Source organism: Oncorhynchus keta, chromosome 18 (assembly GCF_023373465.1).
Source record: "Oncorhynchus keta strain PuntledgeMale-10-30-2019 chromosome 18, Oket_V2, whole genome shotgun sequence".
In the NCBI taxonomy this organism is placed as follows: Eukaryota; Metazoa; Chordata; class Actinopteri; order Salmoniformes; family Salmonidae; genus Oncorhynchus; species Oncorhynchus keta.
In genome coordinates, this window is record NC_068438.1 from 643,335 (window position 1) to 658,002 (window position 14,668).

A 14,668-nucleotide genomic window follows, 5' to 3' on the forward strand; every position below is an offset into this window, starting at 1 on the left:
TCTGTTTTTTTCAATCTAATTTTGCTGCTTGCGTCAGTTACTCTATGTGGAATAGAGTTCCATTTAGTCATGGCTCTATGTAGTACTGTGTGCCTCCCATAGTCTGTTCTGGACTTGGGGACTGTGAAGAGACCTTTTGTGGTATGTCTTGTGGGGTATGCCTGTGTGTCCGAGCTGTGTGCCAGTAGTTTAGACAGACATCTTGGTGCATTCATCTTGTCAATACCTCTCATAAATAAAGTACTGATGAAGTCAATCTCTCCACTTTCAGCCAGGAGATGCATAGTATTAATATTAGCTCTCTGTGACATCCAATGGCCCGTGCTGCCTTGTTCTTGCTAACTGGCACCTGACCACATGACTGAACAGTAGTCATGGTGCGACAAAACTAGGGCCTGTAGGACCTGCCTTCTTGATAGTGTTGTTAGGAAGGTAGAGCATTGTTTTATTATAGACAGATTTCTCCCCATCTTAGCTACTACTGCATCAATATGTTTTGACCATGACAGTTTACAATCTTGGGTTACTCCAAGCAGTGCACATACACTGCTGCTATCTAGTGGCCAAAATAGAAATTGCACTGGGACTAGAATAATTCATTATGGCCTTTCTCTTGCATTTCTAAGATGGTACAACAACAAAAAAATCTTGTTTTTTTTCTTTGTATTATCTTTTATCAGATCTAATGGGGCGGCAGGGTAGCCTAGTGGTTAGAGCGTTGGACTAGTAACAGGAAGGTTGAAAGTTCAAACCCCTGAGCTGACAAGGTACAAATATGTCGTTCTGCCCCTGAACAGGCAGTTAACCCACTGTTCCTAGGCTGTCATTGAAAATAAGAATTTGTTCTTAACTGATCTTGCCTAGTTAAATAAAGGTAAAATAAAAAAATGTGTTACATTCTCCCATATTCATTTTACATTTCCACAAACTTCAAAGTGTTTCCTTTCAAATGGTATCAAGAATATGTATATCCTTGCTTCTGGTCCTGAGCTACAGGCAGTTAGATTTGGGCATGTCATTTTAGGCGAAAATTTAAAAAAAAGGTCCGATCCTTAAGAGGAACAAACATTGACATTGTAATTTATCATACTCAGTTCATTTATAAGGACTTAGCACAACAAAGTGTAATTATCACCAATAAGCAGTCAAATTTGATATACTTGCAATCAGTTAGTTAGCTTTTTTTAGAATATTCTTACTTATTCATCAAGTGATGAATAATGCTTCAACTGTTGGCACTAACAACACATTACATTGTGACAGTTTGCCCCATACCCGCTACGGGGCAGGATGTCACAACTGCTCAGTGTTTATCAGTAATAACTTAATTTTGCAACACGCTTTGAAAAAACGTGCAATTTTTGGGGCAAGACCTTGATCTATTCATCAATATTTAGATTGGTCTTAATAGATATACCAATGCTGAGAAATCTACACTTAAGCGAAAAGTGTGACATGTCCCGGTCTCTCCTAAATTAGGCCTCATTGTCAAAAGCATACTGTTGAATGTGGGTCAAGATGGGTTGATCATACAGAAATATCAAAACATTATTTCAACAACACCAAAGCAATTGCCATTCTGTGCCTTTTTCTATATCAAAACACCAGCTGGTAACTCTTAACTGTTTATGACAGCTCATGAGGTCTCATATATATCTGTCGACAAGGTGGGACTCGATTTATGAGGCTTCATGCATACACATAAGAGAAGGAGTAAAATATCTCTATTTCCAGCATTTAGGACAACTTTTCTACTCTGAGACACTGTGTGGACACAGGCCCAGATCAGCACTTCTATTCATTGAGACACATACCAAATAAGTAGACAATGTAAAAATGCTTTCTAACTTTATTTTAAACTTATATGAAGAACAGGAACGTACAATAAGGTTGCTAAAGCCAAAAATCTACGGACAAAAAGGGCAATGTCTCTGTACCACTCACTTTTAAAGTCATACTACAGAGAAATAAACTGAATCCAGGAAACTTTACCAATATAAGTCCAAAAAAAATGTGCTTGTGTATTCAGTATTCTGTGAGACTGGAAATTGAAAACCAATGGTCATGCACTCCTACGTGAGGATAACTAATCACTGCTATTTAATTTCCAAATCGTTGACAAAACATGTACATCAAAACAATTACCCCTGCTTTAAAGCTGAGAGCCGCGAAAGGTGAAACAGCACCACCGATCATATATATACCAGTGGCGCTGTTATATACAAATAAAATCGCAGTACATACTCTGCGGTTCTTCTCTGCGTGCAATGATGTTCAATATCTGGAGGGGGAAAACATATTTTCAAAGTAACATATTTGTTGCTGTAATATCGCAGAAGGACTTGGCAGTTTCACCAAAAAGGATTCCAACTTGAAAGAAACACTTCCAACAAACCATGTACTGAAGAGAGGAATGGTGATGACACTAGTAAATGTGTGGATACAGTCCCTTTTCAGATCATTTCTTTTGCCCTTTAAAGCCTTATGGTAACTACATACTGTAGTAACAAAATCCATAAACAGAAAAATACATGTAGAATTGCAAAGCTTTTAAAATACACTAGTTACCTTGAATAAGGCTTTCAGGACAAAAACTATACGTATTTTACATAATTTCCAACAATGATCTGGTCATTCACTGCACACATTATGTAAGGCAGCATAAAATAAAATGTGGGGAAGAGAAGTTAAACAATAAAATAAAAGGACGAATCTCTTCATTTTTAGAACGACCATTCAATGGTGAAGATAAAAACTTGAGTGGTGCAAGAAATATTTTATTCATATTTTTTTTGAGTTGTCTTAGGGGTTCTTAAAAGCAATGTCTAGATGAGACTTGTATCAAGGTAAACATAGGAAGAAAAAAAATGTATGCACAACAGTCAATTTATTGGACAAATTAAATAATGGACAACAAATGCTGGCGTGCGGACTTATAACAACCAATAACTAATTCAAATGCACCCAGGACCGTACAATACCAGTGTGCTCTACTGCAGTTTCTGCCGGTGTGGTGCAGCATTGTAAAGAAGGCTATGTCTGATCATTATTATTGTGTCTTCTTTTCAGTGGCCAAGGTATCATGGAGTTTTGACACACACTTTTCAAACTGGTCCATGACCAGTGTTCCGTTCCCGTCAAAGAAAGCCCCCACAGACTTCGTGATCTCTTGCACCCGCGTGTGTTTCGACTTCCCATCTGAGAAGGACACTCTTAGTGTGTACTGGTCATCAAACCTGCAGAGAGTAGAAGTCACAATTTGCTAGGCAGGACTTTTCAAGATAGAGGTCCAGATAAATTAAAAACATTACCAGGCATTACTCAGAAAATGTGGTAGTACCAAAAAAACTGCACAAAAAGTAAACCATAAAATAAAATAAAAACCTTTTCAGACTAGATGAAAGCTGCCATGTGTGGTCAGGGTCCATGCCAGCGGGGTCCTTCTGGACAGAAACAAGGAAGATGTTCTTTTCTTGGTAGGAGGTATATAAGGTTAGAATGCCCATCATTATGAAATAAGTAAGGATCAGTTAGGGAAAACTTGAATATATAAATTCCAGAATCCAATAATGAAAATTTTTGGAAGGACAATGAAGTTACTAAGCCGTGAGTGTCAATTTGGGCAGTAAAATACTTTGTGTGAGTAATAATAGCCTATCAAAAACATGTTATCAGCATCAGTCTGTTAATCTAAAAAAATAAATACAACTTTAGAGGACTTTAAAGCAATATCCCCAGTTGGAATTGTTTTTATAAAAGCAATAAGGCATGTTAGGTTGTAGTACTAAATTACCTCAAACTGTAGGCCACCTTCATACATGTCTGTTATTGTGACAAAGCAGTAATTTAATTATTTTCCCATTAAAAGGATATGATATGACACAGATTGCCAGGACTGGCTTGGACTCAGGGAATGGATAAAGGAAGTCCCAAATTAAAGCTACGATGGCGAAGAGGCAGGAGATTGTGCAAATAAGGAGACGTCCATCTACGAGATTGAAGTTCTCTGCATAACCATACTTCTCCAAGAGGACCTGATGAATGTTGGAAAAATATGATCAAAACATATGTCAAATATCAAAACCATACACCTTTTTAACATACAAGAGAATGTTGAAACTCCCCTCAATGTACTGTAATGCAAACCTTCTTTGCTGCATCATCAAGAGAATTCTTGACAGCTGCACCATCCCATTTGTCAATCTTCACAGGTTTCTCATCAATCCTCCACTGAAAGCAAATGACAATGGTCAATAGAATGAAGAACACAGTTCTTGACAGAGTTTCCTCCTGTACCAAACTCCTATTACAGATTACAATTAAGTCTTGTTCACACTGCAGGCCTTTAATGCTCAAATCCATTTTGGACTGCTGACTGTCCAAACAGCAAGTTAAAAGTGACCATATCGGATGTGTGTGTGTGTGTTCAGACAGCAGTCATCTGCTGACAAGGCTATGCTAGTTGTCATAGTAACGAGGGGTGTGTGTGCAGTTGTGTAGGCTGATTTGTGGTGGTGCTCGTGCTTTCTATCCCTCAGAAGTTATGTAGCAAGCTACGGTGACAATGCCTGCCATGGATGTTTCCTAGTTGCTTTGAATGTTCAAAATCACAAGGTAAGAACACTTAAAGCCACAAAGGATATAAGATGATCCAACTTTCAAAACTTCCTAGCACTAATTTGTTTGTAAACAATTTACAAGCTAGTTAGCTACCACAAGTTCCTGAAGAACTGTCAACAGAGTAGCTAGAAAGCAATAAGATATGACAATAACAGTCTAAAAAAACACTTGAGCAAAGAATGTGATGTATGTATGCATGTATGTTTTGGCAAAATGGCTAAAGGACAACAAAGTCAAGGTATTGGAGTGGCCATCACAAAGCCCTGACCACAATCCTATAGAAAATGTGTGGGCAGAACTGAAAAAGCGTGTGCGAGCAAGGAGGCCAACAAACCTGACTCAGTTACACCAGCTCTGTCAGGAGGAATGGGTCAAAATTCACCCAACTTATTGTGGGAAGATTGTGGAAGGCTACCCGAAACGTTTGACCCAAGTTAAACTATTTAAAGGCAATGCTACCAAATATTAATTGAGTGCATGTAAACTTCTGACCCACTTGGAATGTGATGAAAGAAAGAAAAGCTGAAATAAATCATTCTCTCTACTATTATTCTGACATTTCACATTCTTAAAATAATGTGGTGATCCTAAATGACCTAAAACAGGGAATTCTTACTTGGATTAAACGTTCAGGAATTGTGAAAAACTGAGTTTAAATGTAAACTTCCGACTTCAACTGTATCTACACACACATTACCGCTCTAAAGTTTGGGGTCACTTAGAAATGTCCTTGTTTTTGAAAGAAAAGCACATTTTGTCCATTAAAATAACATCAAATTGATCAGAAATATAGTGTAGACAATGTTGTAAATGACTAATGTAGCTGTAAACGGCTGATTTTTTTAATGGAATATCTACAGAGGCCCATTATCAGCAACCATGACTCCTGTGTTCCAATGGCACGTTGTGTTAGCTATTTTAAATGGACAAAACATTTGCTTTTCTTTCAAAAACAAGACATTTTCTAAGTCACCCCAAACTTTTGAACGGTAGTATGTGTGTGTACATCAGTGGTGGAAAAAGATCCAAAATGTCATACTTGAGTAAAAGTATATATATATATATATATATATATATATTAATAGAAAGTTACTCAAGTAAAAGTAAATCACCCAGTAAGATACTAGTTGGGTAAAAGTCGAAAAAGTATTTGATTCCAAATATACTGCAGTACCAAAAGTAAGTGTAATTGCGAAAATATACATAAGTATTAAAAGTAAAAGTATAAATTAATGATGCACCGATATTACTTTTTTGGCCGATACCGATATCCAATATTTTCCTTGACAAAAAAACGATACCGATAACCGATATTTAACATTTTAGCGGCCTTTTAAGCATTCTAGTACAGTTAAACAATTAACACACAAATGGACGCAGTGGTCTAAGGCACTACAGTCCCTGGTTCGAATCCAAGCTGCATCACATCTGGCCAAGATTGGGAGTCCCATAGGGCGGTGCACAATTGGCCCAGTGTCGTCCAGGCCGTCATTGTAAATAAGAATTTGTTCTTAACTGACTTGCCTAGTTAAATAAAGGTTACACACACACACCACACAGACCAACAAGTTGTTTTGTTGGCATTTACTTTAGTCCCCATTACCAGTAAAGCATAATCAAACCCTATTTCCTTCACTTACTTGCTGTGCAGTTTCGTTGTTCAGCCGTTTCATTCTCAACCAGGATTTCTATGGAACGCCGTTTGGGCAAGGAACGTTCTATGGAACGCTGTTTGGGCAAGGAACGTTCTATGGAACGCTGTTTGCGTGTCAAAAAAGAGACGTCAAATAACACTATTTGTGGTGTCAAATAACACAACATAATCTGTTTCAGTAGCTATTAGTTAGCTAGCTAACAATATAGCTAGGTAACATCTAAAATAACCCTAATTTATAAAACAGTTCATACCCGTCTTATAAAGTGGACTTTGCGGTTAGCCTTCATGGCATAATTCTAGTATTTGTATTAATTTGCATCATTGTCAATGGCACTTATTTTGAAGGTAAAAACCGCAAATTCCACTATTGTGCCTAATCGTTATTGTGGCTTGCTTCACAACACAACCCGGTCGAGCCTCACTAGCCAGATGAAGCTAGCTGGCTGCTTATAACGTTAGCTTTGGGCAACAGGGTTAAGAAGCTGGCTAGCAATTTTTTTTCATGAACTGAAGTTACATTTCAATAGGCGAACCACAAGTGGCAAACTAGCTAATACTTACAAGGATTCCTAAATCATTGCTAACAATAATGAAAATGACTGCAGATTCTACTGGTCATTGCTTTCAGGCTGGTTGTATTGGTGCTAGCTAGGTACCAAGCTAAAGCTACACCAGAAGTTGCGATCAAACACATTATTCTTTATTACCAACTGTGTATTGTAAACACATCAGTCGTGGCCGGATTTTGTTTGCAGACCTTTTTGTACAGCTTTGACAGTGCTACTGTATCTTTTTTGACACGCAAAAGACCCAAACTGCATTCCATAGTATGCATGTCGTGAAGCTACAGTAATAGCAGTGATGCTATTACTCTGTAACTCCGGTAGGGCAACATCTGAAAAATAGTGCACTTGGTAGTGTGTACCAGTGCTCGACCAGCCAGCGAAAGCCAACATCACCCACGACGGAGAACGGTTGAATATCAAGGGCAATGAATCCATTATCTTGGCTTTAATGGTTTCGCCTTTTACTTGTCTTGCTAAAATGGTCTTACTCTTTCAAATGACTGCTCGACCGGGCTAGGTTAGGAATGCTTTGTTGCACGTGTAGCGCCAAATTTTATATGCCGTTATTACGTCATGTACCTACATAATATAGGTATGCACGGTAGCTTTGACATCGGTTTTTAACATCGGTGTTAAACTAGACATCGGGCCAATACCGATGTTGGCATTTTTAGCTAATATCAACCGATTCCGATATGTTCACCGATATATCATGCACCCCTAGTATAAATCATTTCAAATTCCTTATTTTAAGCAAAGCAGAAGGCACAATTTTCTTGTTTTTAAAATGTATGGATAGCCATGGGCACACAAAAACCCTCAAGACATCATTTACAAAATATGATTTGTCTTTAGTGAGTCCGTCAAATCAGAGGCAGAAGGGATGACCATGTCTTGATAAGTGCGTGAATTGGACCATTTCCTGTCCTGCTAAGCATTTAAAATGTAACGAGTACTTTTGGGTGTCAGGTAAAATGCATGTAGTAATAAGTACATGATTTGATTTAGGAAGATAGTGAAGTAAAAGTAAAAGTGTAAAAAATATTAATAGAAAAGTACAGATACCCACAAAAAAACTACTTAAGTAGTACTTTAAAGTATTTTTACTTGTCTGTCGGACTGCCAGATGGTGAAGTGTGATTCATCACTCCAGAGATTCTTGCCACTCCAGCCGTCTTTTGACATTGTGCATGGTGATCTTAGGCTTGTGTGCGACTACTCAGCCAAGGAAACTAATTTCATGAAGCTTCCGATAAACAGTTATTGTGCTGACATTGCTTCCAGAGGCCGTTTGGAACTCGGTAGTGAGTGTTGCAACCAAGACAGACGATTTTTTACACGCAACAGCACCCGGCAGTCCATTTCTGTGAGCTTGTGTGGCCTACCACTTCACAGCTGAGCCGTTGTTGCTCTTAGACGGTTCCAGTTCACAATAACAGCACTTACAGTTGTCCGGGACAACACTAGCAGGGCAGAAATGTTATGAATGGACTTGTTGGAAAAGTGGTATCCTATGACGGTGCCACGTTGAAAGTCACTGAGTTCTTCAGTAAGGTCATTTTTCTGCCTATTTTTGTCTATGGAGATTGCATGGCTGTGTGCTCGAATTTATACACCTGTCGGTAAAGGGTGTGACTGAAATAGCCGAATCCACTAATTTGAAGGGATGTCTCCATACTTTTGGATATATAACGTTAGTGTATCTAGCGCGTCGTGTTAACATCGAACGAGCCAACATCAACCAGGAAGAATATTAGCTAGCATGGCTAGCCATAACTTAGCCAAGTTAGCTAGCTGGTCAAACAGCTTCCCTCACTTCAAATGAGATCTGCGTTCCTCTTGAAATTACAACATACAAATAACGTTACCACTAAAAACCACGTTATTTGCATGGCCAATTCCTTTATTTCCTTCCAGCCTTATAAAATTACAGTAGCTTTCTAAAAACGAGTGTTAACGTTAGCTTATGCTCAAAATGAACGGTCTGTCTGATAGACATGCTTGCCGTGGAGTAATACAATATCGGCTAGGCGGCCAATTATTGAAAAAGACCCAAGCACGACAGGTTTAATTACCGATCCCTGTGTCTCATAAATGATGTTGTAAAATAATTCTTACTTTCTCAAGTAGACCATTTTTCCCATTTCTGGCTGCCATCTTTCCTTCCTGTACATTTGCTGTGTGTGACCTGGGACAATGTGATTGGCTAAAATCGTAATTTTTAGCAGCCAACCAAATTAACTAGGAACGATGTACGTTTACGGAAGTCGTCTGGACGCTTTCATTAATTTTTTTTATTAAAAAATATCAACAAACAAAAGAGGAATAGTCATATGCAAACAAGCATACATACAAACTATTTACATTGCCAGATATCCTAAACAAACAAATCATATTAATTAATAATACAACAGGTTTGAATTGCCTTTTTGTTTTTCATTTTAGTTAAAGCAGTGCCGTATTGTTTAAATTCATTTATAAAGTGAAAAAAGTTAGGTTTTGAATTAGACCATTTGCATTTGTGAATATGAAATGTACTTAATATCATTAGCAGTTGATGGATGCTTAAAACAAACGGTTAAAACAAAGAATTACGATTCAATGGGCCAATTCGATTATGCTGAACCGCAGGGAACCTGAACATGGCCCGCGCTTGCTCGATCATGTTGTAAACAAGGCAGGATGGTGCGTCAATCAGAAACATACAATATCTTTCCATAAAATATACGTCAACATTTTCTTATCAAAAGCACTCACGTTTGCATGTGAAACACAGAATTCAAGTCATAACTCCACGTGCTTAATTACGTCACTTTTGTTTGACCCTACTTCGACGTGGGCTTTGAACGGGGGGCCTGGCTCGCGCCCGGGAGGCGCCAATGCAAAACTCGCATTACCAGGCGCCCAGGCCAGACTAATCGAATCCCCTTATTTTAGCTCACACTGCCTATAGGGTCGTCAACGAACAGGCATAAACCCCGCCCATTTCTACAATTGATCTTCATATCTGATTTGAAACATAACCCTAACCACACTGATAAACGTATGCCTAACCTTAAATTAAGACCAAAAAGCTCATTTTAGTTTTCATTATGTAATCGAGGGGGACTATGGATCTTTCTCTGTCCTAGTATGTATGTATGTATGTATGTATGTATGTATGTATGTATGTATGTATGTATGTATGTATGTATGTATGTATGTATGTATGTATGTATGTAGGTAGGTAGGTAGGTAGGTAGGTAGGTATCACAGGAGGTTGGTGGCAACTTAATTGGGGAGAACGGGCTTGTGGTAATGGCTGGAGCAGATGAGTGGAATGGTTGGCCCAAGGGGGGCGATAATAGTAATCAACTGAAATTCTAAACTTTGAGCAAGCATATCTCCTGTACCGTTTGAGCTACAGTCATATATGTTTTTACATATATGCATCTCCTCATGAGCAACACATTTCCCATAAGGACCTATAAGATCGGCCCATTATATACAGCGAGGGGGGAAACAATTGTAATATTCGCTGCATCATTTGTGGGGGACGTCATGTTTATTGTTACCTTGTTTTAACTTTGGCGCTTGTCCATCTAATGGGAACCAGAACCGGGTGGGCTGAGTTTGCACTGGTTTAAAAGTGATTGCATTTGTTTTGTAACCAGGCTGCCTCCCGGCCATGAACCATATACCTTAAATAAAATAAAATGTTATTGGTCACATACACATGGTTAGCAGATGTTAATGCGAGTGTAGCGAAATGCTTGTGCTTCTGGTTCTGACAGTGCAGTAATATCTAACAAGTAATCTAACAATTCCAGTACAACTACTTAATGCACATAAATCTAAAGGGATGGAATAAGAATATGTACATATGAATATATGGATGAGCAATGACTAAGAGGCATAGGCAAGATGCAATAGATGGTATAAGATACAGTATATGCATATGAGATGAGTAATGTAAGATATGTAAACATTACTAAAGTGGAATTATTTAACCTCTTGAAGCTAGGGGGCACTATTTTTATGTTTGGAAAAATAACGTTCCCAAAGTAAACCACCTATTTCTCAGGACCAGATGCTAGAATATGCATATAATTGACAGATTCGGATAGAAAAAAACTCTAAAGTTTCCAAAACTGTCAATATTTTGTCTGTGAGTTAAACAGAACTGATATTACAGGCTAAAACCTAAGGAATATCCAATCAGGAAGTGCCCCTGTTTTTGAAACCTCTTTGTTGTTATGCATCCCTATTGCCCATTTAAAGGGATATCAACCAGATTCCTTTTTCTATGGCTTCCCTAAGGTGTCAACAGCCTGTAGACATAGTTTCAGGCTTTTATTTTGAAGAATGAGCGTGAGCGACCATATTGCGTAAGTGGATAGGTGGCTGGCTCTCAGAGTGAGTTGTGCGCAAAAGAGAAAGGCGGCCATTGTTACTCCCGGTCCTAGTGAAAAGCCAACTGTCCCGGTTGATATATTATCGAATAGATATTTGAAAAACACCCTGAGGATTGATTAGAAAAAATGTTTGACATTTTTCTGTGGACATTATGGATATAATTTGGAATTTTTGTCTGCGTTGTCGTGACCGCTCTTTCCGGTGGATTCCTTGACGCACCTGTACTGACCTCGCCTTCTGGATGGTAGCGGGGTGAACAGGCAGTGGCTCGGGTGGTTGTTGTCCTTGATTATCTTTTTGGCCTTCCTGTGACATCGGGTGCTGTAGGTGTCCTGGAGGGCATGTCGTTTGCCCCTGGTGATGTGTTGTGCAGACCGCACCACCCTCTGGAGTACCAGGCAGTGATACAGTCTGTCAGGATGCTGTCAATTGTGCATCTGTGAGGGTTTTAGGTGACAAGCCACATTTCTTCAGCCTCCTGAGGTTGAAGAGGCACTGTTGTGCCTTCTTCACCACAGGGAGTACAGGAGGGGGCTGAGCACACACCCTTGTGGGGTCCCAGTGTTGACGATGTGAAGATGTTGTTTCCTACCTTCACCACCTGGGGGCAGCCCATCAGAAAGTCCAGGACCCATTTGCACAAGGCGGTGTTGAGACCCAGGGCCTCAAGCGTAATGATGAGCTTGGAAGGTACTATGGTGTTAAATGCTGAGCTGTAGTCAATGAACAGCAGTCTCACATAGGTATTCCTCCTGTCCAGATGGGATAGGGCAGTGTGCAGGCGATTGCATCGTCTGTGGACCTGTTGGGGCAGTATGCAAACTGAAGTGGGTCTAGAGTGGCAGGTAAGGTGGAGGTGATATGATCCTTGACCAGTCAACATATCCCGAGACAGCCATGTTTCTGTGAAACAGAGAATGTTACAATCTCTGATGTCTCTCTGGAAGGCAACCCTTGCCCTAATTTCATCCACCTTGTTGTCTAGAGACTGGACATTGGAGAGCAATATACTCGGAAGCAGTGGGTGGTGTGCACGTCTTTCAATTCTGACCAGGGGGACTCTTGTATACCTCTTCTGCGGCGATGTTGTTTTGGGCTCTGGGATTAGATTCAATGTCCTGGGTGGTGGTCCGAACAAAGAATCCACTTTGGGAAAGTCACATTTATGGTCGTAATGTTGGTAAGATGACGTCGATTTTATATCCAATAGTTCTTCCCAGCTGTATGTAATAACACTTAAGATTTTCTGCGATAATGGAAGAAATTATACATTTAAACTAAATACTGCATAGTTTCCTAAGGACTCGAAGCAAGGCGACCATCTCTGTCGGCACCAACTTTGTTCTCAAACCCTGTGCACCCAAGTTCATTCTAATTGTACATGCATTTTGCAACCTGCGGCCGCACAACTTTTGCCTGGGTGGGCGCAGTGTTGCCAGATGGGCATTGGTGGGGAAAACATGTAATCCTAGTGAAAATTCCCTGTCTTAGGTCAATTAGGATTGCCACTTTATTTTAAGAATGTGAAATGTCAGAATAAAAGTAGAATGATATATTTCAGCTTTTATTTCTTTCATCACATTCCCAGTGGGTCATAAGTTTACATACAGTACACACAATTAGTATTTGGTAGCATTGCCTTTAAATTGTTTAACTTGGGTCAAACGTGTCAGGTAGCCTTCCACAATCTTCCCACAATTAGTTGGTTGAATTTTGACCCATTCCTCCTGACAGAGCTGGTGTAACTGGGTCAGGTTTGTAGGCCTCCTTGCTCGCACACGCTTTTTCACTTCTGCCCACAAATTTTCTATGGAATTTAGGTTTTAGTCAGGACACTCCAGTACCTTGACTTTGTTGTCCTTAAGCCATTTTGCCACAACTTTGGAAGTATGCTTAGGGTCATTGTCCATTTGGAAGACCCATTTGCGACCAAGCTTTAACTTCCTGACTGATGTCTTGAGATGTTGCTTCACAATATCCACGTAATTTTCCTGTCTCATAATGCCATCTATTTTGTGACGTGCACCGGTCCCTCCTGCAGCAAAGCACCCCCACAACATGATGCTGCCACCGCCATGCTTCACGGTTGAGATGGTGTTCTTCAGCTTGCAAGCCGCTCCTTTTTCCCTCTGAACATAACAATGGTCATTATGGCCAAACAGTTCTATTTTTGTTTAATCAGACCAGATGACATTTCTTCTAAAAGTACAATCTTTGTCCCCATGTGCAATTGCAAACCGTAGTCTGGCTTTTTTATGGCGGTTTTGGAGCAGTGGCTTCTTCCGTGCGAGCGCCCTTATGACGATATAGGACTCATTTTTACTGTGGATATAGATACTTTTGTACCTGTTTCCTCCAGCATCTTCACAAGGTCCTTTGCTGTTGTTCTTGGATTTATTTGCACTTTTCGCACCAAAGTACATTTATCTCTAGGAGACAGAACGTGTCTCCTTCCAGAGCAGTATGGCGGCTGCGTGGTCCGATGGTGTTTATACTTGTGTACTATTGTTTGTACAGATGAACGTCGTACCTTCAGGCTTTTGGAAATTGCTCCCAAGGATGAACCTGACTGTTGGAGGTCTACAATTTTTTTCTGGGGTCTTGGCTGATTTCTTTTGATTTAACCATGATGTCAAGCAAAGGGACATTGGGTTTGAAGGTAGGCCTAGAAATACATCCACAGGGACACCTTCAATTGACTCAAATGATGTCAATTAGCCTACCAGAAGCTTCTAAAGCCATGACATAATTTTCTGGAATTTTCCAAGCTGTTTAAAGGCACAGTCAACTTAGTGTATATAAACTTCTGTCCCACTGGAATTGTGATACAGTGAAATAATCTGTCTGTAAACAATTGTTGGAAAAATTACTTGTGTCATGCACAAAGTAGATGTCCTAACCGACTTCGCAAAACTATAGTTTGTTAACAAGAAATTTGCGGAGTGGTTGAAAAATGAGTTTTAATGACTCCAACCTAAGTGTATGTAAACTTCCGACTGCAACTGTACTTAAGTATCAAAGGTAAATGTAATTGCTAAAATATACTTAACTATTAAAAGTAAAAATAATTAAAAATTCCTTATATTACATCATTTACAAATGAAGCATTTGTGTTTCGTGAATCCGCCCGATCAGGGGCAGCACGGATGACCAGGGATATTATCTTGATAAGTGTGTGAATTTGACCATTTTCCTGTCCTGCTAAGCATAAAAAATGCAACAAGTACTTTTGGGTCTTCGGGAGAATGTATGGAGTAAAAAGTACATTGTTTTCTTCTGGAATATAGTGAAGTAAAAGTAGTCCAAAATATAAATTGTAAAGTACAGATATCCCCAAAAACAATTTAAGTAGTACTTTAAAGTATTTTTATCTCAGTACTTTACACCACTGCATCCATAACCCAACGTTCTCTTTAGTTTTCGCAACTCG

The 14,668-nt window shown here is 39.4% G+C and overlaps 1 protein-coding gene across 1 annotated transcript; it reads right to left on the bottom strand.

The window, feature by feature from the left end:
* Positions 1–1,831: 1,831 nt before the first annotated feature.
* LOC118397014 (signal peptidase complex subunit 2) lies at positions 1,832–9,099 on the bottom strand. Its single transcript, XM_035791400.1, has 5 exons — positions 8,962–9,099; positions 4,147–4,230; positions 3,874–4,034; positions 3,385–3,519; positions 1,832–3,236 (listed from the first exon to the last, which is right to left on the bottom strand). Exons 1-5 carry the CDS (start codon positions 8,998–9,000, stop codon positions 3,050–3,052), a joined length of 606 nt encoding a protein of 201 aa, XP_035647293.1. The 5' UTR covers positions 9,001–9,099; the 3' UTR covers positions 1,832–3,049.
* Between the last annotated feature and the right edge of the window lie 5,569 nt (positions 9,100–14,668).